General features: G+C 36.3%; 1 protein-coding gene across 1 annotated transcript; it reads right to left on the bottom strand.

Moving 5' to 3' along the window:
- Positions 1-389: 389 nt before the first annotated feature.
- On the bottom strand, positions 390-7,844 carry LOC130711582 (uncharacterized). The gene is made up of 10 exons (XM_057561260.1): positions 7,335-7,844; positions 6,374-6,856; positions 6,107-6,264; positions 5,867-5,950; positions 5,715-5,767; positions 4,724-4,805; positions 3,396-3,503; positions 1,993-2,116; positions 1,673-1,758; positions 390-828 (listed from the first exon to the last, which is right to left on the bottom strand). The coding sequence occupies exons 1-10, from the start codon at positions 7,699-7,701 to the stop codon at positions 607-609; spliced, it is 1,767 nt and encodes a 588-aa protein (XP_057417243.1). The 5' UTR covers positions 7,702-7,844; the 3' UTR covers positions 390-606.
- Positions 7,845-8,069: the final 225 nt, after the last annotated feature.

Here is an 8,069-nt window from a genome sequence, read left to right as displayed (position 1 = left end):
ATAGATAAACGAATTTGGGATTAAGAATTAAGGCTTCAAGAACTAATTTGAATTGAGAAGGTAGGGTTCAACCACTTGATTTGATGTATTGCTACCCTAGTTTCCATGTCACCATCACCAATTGGTCAATTACCTGCAATGTGGACACATCCAATAATTCATATGGTGCCAAGCTAATGTCAAGAGATCCGAGTGCATGACAGATGCTTCAAAGACCTTCATGCGAGTGTTTTTAGCTCATGAAAACAGTGATTTGCTCCAAATTGTACGTGAAGAAATAGACAACTACACAACTTTATCAAGCACGCTAAATATGGCCCATAACAAGTTGGTGAGTAAAGTTTAAGATTCTCTAATAAGCGATTAGAACAAAATAACAAATAATCAACTTCTAATAAAACAATGCACAAAAAATTTAATATTGACAACTAGCACGTGAAATTACTTACAATCACTGCAATGTGTGGTGTCCAAGCATGTTGGCGAAAGTTGTACAAACACAACCTAAACCTCAAACGATTCATAAATCAACTAGTTTCTCTTCTAAAAAAAAACTGTTCATTATTTGGGACCTAAATGTTATTTGCAATGCTTTTTTGGACTAATTCAATCAACTCTGTGGGAGGCCTTGATATAGTTTAAGAGCCGTTTCAGAGCATTACCACTGTCAATGGCCTCTCTGGCTCGATCTAGGGCTGCAGATACGTCTTCTGCACCATCAACTCCAAGCAAATGATCCACCATTCCAGCATTCAAGACAATTCGATCATATGCTGGTCCCTTTTTTCCCCAGAGAGCTTCTAAACCGTATACAATGTTTTTTGCGATCTGAAAGTTTCAAAAGGAATACATTCGGTTAAAATATAATGGTTTGATGGGACACTAAAATTCCAACACATCATTGAAAGGAAAAAGGAATACATTCAGTTAAAGAATTCAAAAAAGATATGAGGGAAGCATACAATTCAAAACTAGCAGACCAGGAAAACAGCACACACAAATGCAAGTATTAAAGATAGCTTAAGTGATAAAATATATACTATTCAAACACTGTTTGAAAGTAAAGTAGTTGGGCAAAGCTTATGAAGAGATAATTGATGATCAGAGCTTATGAAGAGATAATTGATTCTAAAATTACTTGGGCAAAGATCACTATACTGGCTAATAAATTAGAATTAACATTTTTACCAGGGTTCTCCTCAGTTTAATGGCTCAGAGATTGGAAACATTAAATGTTTTATTTTCATTAATTTTTCTGAATGCGATAGTCTCCTTTCACCCATGAACACTCACTCCTTCACATGGTTACTTATTAGGTGGAAAAGGGATGCTTGAGCAAAAAACAAGCAAATGTTTCCAATAACGAACAATAATGAAAGGCATTCAACTGGTCTATAGAAGCAGAAGAGGTAACCATGAACTCAACCACAGCTTGACCAGGAAAACCCAAAAGAAGTGATGGAGAATCACATGAATATGGGTAATAAGTTTTAAATGGATTATATCTAATTCATCTAACACACTGTTTAAAGAACAAGCAACCCCTTACAACAGTAACGGAAAAATGTTGAACTCAACATACAGTGGCTTGCAAGCATATATCTAATAAGTTCCAGATGTTGAACAAAATATGGCAAAAAGAAGAAAAACACGAAATGCTAGAGAACTTTACAGATCTATCAGTTCTTGGTGTGTCAGTGGGTTTGAAACCGTAGTCCTTGGCTTTGACCTTGAGACTAAAACCTTGACGTGTCACTCCTACAATATTAAATAACAAGATTTTAGTTGTATCAACCTATGATAAGTAGTAGTGCAAAATTATTACTTTACTAGTAAGAAACTCGCAGTTTGGCAGTGATAGTGTTGTCAATGGCATTGGAAAGAAAGACAAAAGTAAAAACCAACAAAGGTTATAGAAACAGACATTTTAGACATATAATTATTTATGCCTAAATAATATATAGAAGTAAATAAGGAAACCAAAATACATACCACCAGGTTCTGATGTGGATGAAGTGTTGAGTGAACGAAAACCTGAACAGTAGTTCACTGGAAGTCCCTTAGTTGTGTTACCTGATCGCGATCTTGTAGTCATTGAGAGGGCCCCTTCCTCTCCCTACAATATGAGCATAATCAAGGTTACATGGAGTGACTTCTTTTGCTAAGGTGTGCTAAGCCTCTTTAAATATTAATATATTAGGATGATTTACACAGGTAGAGAAAAATTAACAAAAAGAAATTGGTCTGATTGAAGAATCAATGGTTCAGTACTGGAGTCAATGTTGTCACAAAATATACAAGGAAGAATACAAGATTGCCAACATTCTCAAAGCAATTCGAAAGGCTCTGCTACTCTCCTACTGTCCTCATTTTCAGCAAGCCCCCTATTCTCTACCAGCTACATTTAATAAGCCTCAAGACCCTTTTACAAATAAAAAAAACTCTAACTAACCATACTAGAAACCTGTAATGACTTACTAACAGCTCTACCAATTTCTTAGTTCATTTTCTCTTGACATAGATCATAACAATAAACCCCCCAAATATAAACCACTTAAAATTTAATGGTCATGTGATAATCACATGACCACTTAAAATGTCATGTGACTTACTTAATGTTTTAATCTTGACCATTCATGATTAGATCTAACGGTCATGATTCCTCCCATTGGATTGAGTTCTCACAATCCTCAATTGTTGTGTCTTGTACTGCAACAAGTTCACACAAAATCCTCAAAGGTGTTTATTCTTGCAAAATGCCTGGGGTTGTATTTCTCATCGCATGAAACAAAGCCCAATTCTTCCTCTCTTGTAATATTCAGCATAAGGTACTAGCCTTGAGTGTTTCCCTTACTGCAGCTCTCTGCTACCTCTGTCAACTTGTTGTTCAGCTTGACACTAGGACTCTGCGCTAAGCTACTGTCAGTTTTGTTTTACGCCGAACAATTTTCCATCTTGGATTAAGTAGTATATTGCACCTAGTTGAATTAGAGCAAAATCTCATCAGCCTTCCGGTTTGTTGAGTGGCTGAATACTCTGTTCAGTATTGCCCAGTCAACTTTAACAAGATCTCCTCTTATGCCCTATTCTATACCATCTAGGCTTTATATGGCCTCTAGACCATTTTACAACCTGTAATAGACCTCTTCTTACCATTAACAAACCTCTAACTAACCATACCATACTAACAGCCTACAACAACTGACTAACAGATATAAGTATAACAAACTCATCAGTTCATTTTCTCCCTGGCATTGACTCTGACATTATTTAACTAATTATAATAAAAGGTGATAAGCAAAAGTTTGTAATAATACCCATAGTACACTTTTTTATAAAAAACAAAAAATGACAGAAAGGATCACAGATTTTATGTTAAAAAAGTGAAATCCAACCTTCACTACCAAACCAGAATGTACACCCCTTCTTTTCATGAGCATTAACAATGATTCATCATAACCTTCATGATAAAATCCAGCAACAATAGCTTCCTTACCACTTGCCTGTTGAAAAAAAAAGATAGTTTTAAACTACATAAGCAGATGGTGACCTCTTAAAGGAAGGTAAAAAATAATAATAATCATTCTTTGTACCCATACCTTGAGCCAGTTCAATTAGTCTATCTTTGGTTTATAACAAAAAACCTTCATTCCTACTTCTGGTCTCTACTATTCACTCTGTTCAGTTTAAAATTCAAAATGCAGAATTGCATAAAATTCAACCAAAATTTTGTTTCCTCCTTTGATTTTTGAAATAGTCACAACTTGCAAGCCACAATAACATGACCCCTAGGATTTCGATAAAAGTGATCTAAAAGTGCAGAAAACAAAATTCATGTTAATGTAAGTGTACTATCAACTATGTGTGATAAATATAAAAAATGTACGCTCTAGGCATCTAAAGAGGAAACTGTTCCCCTGGCCCCTTTTTTGTCTTTCAGCAACCAGAAGTTTATATTTCCAATTATAGGCTTTCACCAACAACTTCTTTTTGTAATTTCTAACATCAAGGAAAAATTTACATTTAGTATAACTTGTTAACATTCCTTAAAGCTGAAATTTCCCCACTACCATTGAACTACTATTTCTATACAAAAATATTCTTCTGAAACACTCAAATTTCCCCAAAATTACCGTAAATTATTTTAATGATTTAAATAGCAACTTCCATGTTCGTAAAACTCTCTTACCTTGTGAATCTGGTATATAGAGTGTGCAACTCGATACTCTATGTTATTAAGTGACAGGTACCCGTAGTTCTTAGTAGTTAGTGGTTAGTAGTTAGTTAGTTGGGGGTTAGAGTTAGTTAGACTATAAATAAGATAGTCGGAGTTGGAGAGAGTATGAGGTATCTTTTGCATCTTTTGGGTATCATTTCAGAATCCGGTTAGAGGGAGGATCTCTCTCCTGTATTTTTTCTAATTCCGTAATTGGGGATTAGGGTTCTATCATTGAATAATAACAGTTTCTGGGTTGGGTTCCTTTCATTTTGGAAGTATGATGCTGTTGTAAAATCATTTGTGCATTCTTTTAACAAATAATGGATTATGAAACATCTATAATTAACAAATAGAAAATGTGTGATGAATTTAAAATATTTTGAGACTTTAAGAACAGAGAATCAATTCTTCTGTATGATGGTGCCTTTTAAATTTACATAAACACCAGAAATAAACTAAGAGAGATCAATATCACTTAATAGATAAAATAAGTCCAAGTCCAACCTTTACATATTGCTGAACCTTTTCAGTTGTTGCAAGCGGAGGGCGTTTCTTTATGTGCTCCCTTATCTTATTTAAAGAGTAGCTGCAGAAAAAAGAACAAGTTTAGCCAACTCTATTCCAATATACTGTTATACATTTACACATAGATATCAAGACCATACTGAACATTTCCTATATAGGAATATATCTTAGGTTAAATCACCCATCATTTGGAAAGATAAAAAGTGACGAGAAAATAGAGTTTTTCCTAGTTTATTAGGGAAAAAATAGTGTGGAAGAGAAAAAAACAAGGGTGTGTCTTACTGATAAGTTTTATTCTCAATGTCAGGGTGAAAAAGGAGAAATTTTCCCTTGGTTTTCATTTCAAAAAAGAAAGAGAAGATGTAGCATAATAGCAAAAGCATTTGTTAGGGGTAAAGATTACAACAACAAAAGCCTATCCCACTAAGTGAAGTCGGCTATATGGATCACACTACGCCATTGAGCTTGATCAAAAACTAAATTATGAGGGATATTATTGATAATGAGATCATCTTTAACAATATCTTCCCATGTTAGGGGAAAGATTACAATGGAACATATTCATAAGGGGTAATGATGGAAAATAACTTTCTTTTGATCTTCTTTCTTACGCAACACATTTATTTACCAATACGCTATACTTGTCCATCCATTTTTCTTCTCTCCATTTTCTTTCTATCATTTCTTTCCATTTTCTCTTCTCGGCCAAACATCTGATTGGTCCCTATAGTTTTACCACCACACAAATTCAATTTAGTCCCTATAGTTCTAAGCAATTTTACAATGTCACTGTAGTTTCTATAAGTAGATAAGTAACCAGGACAGGACTTTATCAAAAACTAATTATCCTGCCAAACTTTGATATTCTGAAGGGGGATAAAACGCATCAAAACATTTTCCAATGAAAGCCCCTCTCTCTTATGAAGTAAATAAGGTTTAGACTAAATAATATATGGCGAGATGCTCTTACAGAGATGGACGAGCTTCACGCTGACTTACATAAGCAAAACCAACTTCATCATCCTGGAATGAAAAACGCACAAAGATAGCATTATATATAGTGGCCAAAAGAATAGAGAAAAACCATTATGCTAGTGCTACAAAATATTTAGATAAAATTACCTCGAGAAGTTTCTTGGCCTTAATAGGGGATAAGTTTATATTTGCCCCCATATACTTTAACATCTGCTCTTCAGTTATTCCCCCCTGAAAAAAAAAACAAAAATAGATTACCCCGAAATAAAATCTGATTCTCTACATGAAATAAAAGATAAAATATCAAAGGAGAAAATTAACTTCAGTTAGTCAGTTCTGAAGATAGAAATTTAAAAACAGCTAGCTATTGGAGAAAAATTCACACACCTTAGGTGCCATCCAATCTACACCATGAAGCAAGCAAGATTCACCATACGAAGCTCTAACTGCGGCCACAAATAATGTACTCCTGAAGAAGCGTGTGTTACCATCATAAGGTTCGCCATAATGAGTTAATGATCTGACATCAGCAACCGGAGGGGGACCTGAAAAGAAACTTGAGAATATCAACAGTGGGGATTCTAGCTGTGATGATCTAGAAAGTAACAGAAAATGAGCTACAATAAAATTAAATGATCAGATTAGAACTTATACCACATTCATCATCAAATGCAAGGCAGTATGCTTTTAGTTCACGGTCAGTTTCCCGGTTCATCCTTTGACCTATTAAAAATGCCGCAAGCAAAGCCTCACTTACTCCTTGATGTTTTTCACCTCCCTCTTGGAAGGGAAGAACATCCTTCAACAAACCTTGGACTTCCTCAAATCCAAGATGGCCTCCAGCCAGCACCTCTCTAAGAGCACCAACTAATCTCATTTCGCTGGTGCCATTGCCAACATACGATGGTCCAATTGAGCTCCCTACCCCCATCATCGATCCTTCAGGGTCTGCCACAAAAACCACATCAGGTGGAAGCACTCTAACCAGAAGTGGCCAGAACATCTTCATTGCCTTTGTTTCCCCTTCACTCCACTGTGTCGCTTCTGGAAAGGCATTCGCACGGATGGTCATTGCCGCGAAAAATGCCCCAAGTTGCGCTTTAGAAACTTCTTCCTCATCCTTGAGTTCTCCCTTAGCTAAGATTAAATACACAGAAATCAGAAAATACTAGTGCACAAATTCAAGCTCTTCATTTACAAACCCTTAGACATGTATCTAAAGGAAGAAAAGGTAGGGTATACGATAAAATGGAATGGAAGACACTCGACAATATTCCATTTCATTTAATTCTACTTTAAGTAATCTTACCATTCAACTCTATTCCACTAGACTCCATTCCAACATAGCCTTAACTTATTCCATCAATAATTCCATTCTATTTATATAAAGCAAGAAAAAGTAGTGAATTGGATAGAAATAGAATCATCATGTACTATTTCATCCCATCCTATTTTCAACAATCAACAATCCAAACAACAGAACCTAATATCAGTCAATTCCATTCCACTCCATTGGTCAGTCCAAACATAGCCTTAACTTGTTCTATCATCAATTCTATCAAAACTAGAGACCATGATCAAGCGCTTATTCATATGAGGTGAAAGAAATAAGAACCTGATTGAAGAATAGTCTCGAACACCTTGAAGGCTTGTTGTTCATCGAGCGGTCGAGTCTGCGTTGGGCCGGTGCAGACCCTAGTTTGTGCTTCCAGCACAGTCTGGTTCGGCTTCGGCAATGCCGGACTGCGATACGAAGAGGACAGCGACGGGTTCTGCAGGTCGAACTCCGGAACCCCGGGCTTCTCGACGGTGTCGGAATCCAGCACGGCCATCGGCGAGGACGACAGACATCGCCGCCCAATCCAACGGCGGCGATATTTGGGACATGGCTGAGCCTGGAAGAGAGTGAAGTTTCGGGGTTTTTGGGGTGAAATAGAGTGCGATGGGGAGAGAAGAGGTTGGGGATTTAGCAGAACTTTCATGGCTTCACGAGTGTTACTTGATCGTTCACTTTGGGATGCTGGGTTTTACTGGTTAGCACGAGAAATGAAGATGGTGTAGTCAATGAAAGCTATGGTGCAGTCAATGAAAGCTCAACGCTGGTATGAAAATGCAAATTAAAATTTGAACTTGAATGGAAATTAGGTTAGGGTGTATAGTAAACCATACCATCATGGGCCAATTTCATTTATTTCACGTGGCTGTTTTTTCCAGAAATCTCATTACCAGTAAAGTCATTCCCGGGTAAAATGGAAATGTGTTTGGTTAGGATAAGTTATTCCCGGGAATGTTTTTCAAAATCATTTAAGGGTTCATTTAGTGTACACAAGAAAATCCTTGTGTAAGATTG

This window comes from Lotus japonicus, chromosome 4 (assembly GCF_012489685.1).
Source record: "Lotus japonicus ecotype B-129 chromosome 4, LjGifu_v1.2".
NCBI classification, from domain to species: Eukaryota; Viridiplantae; Streptophyta; class Magnoliopsida; order Fabales; family Fabaceae; genus Lotus; species Lotus japonicus.
Note: the sequence above shows the minus strand (reverse complement) of the source record. Positions and strands in the feature narration are given on the sequence as shown.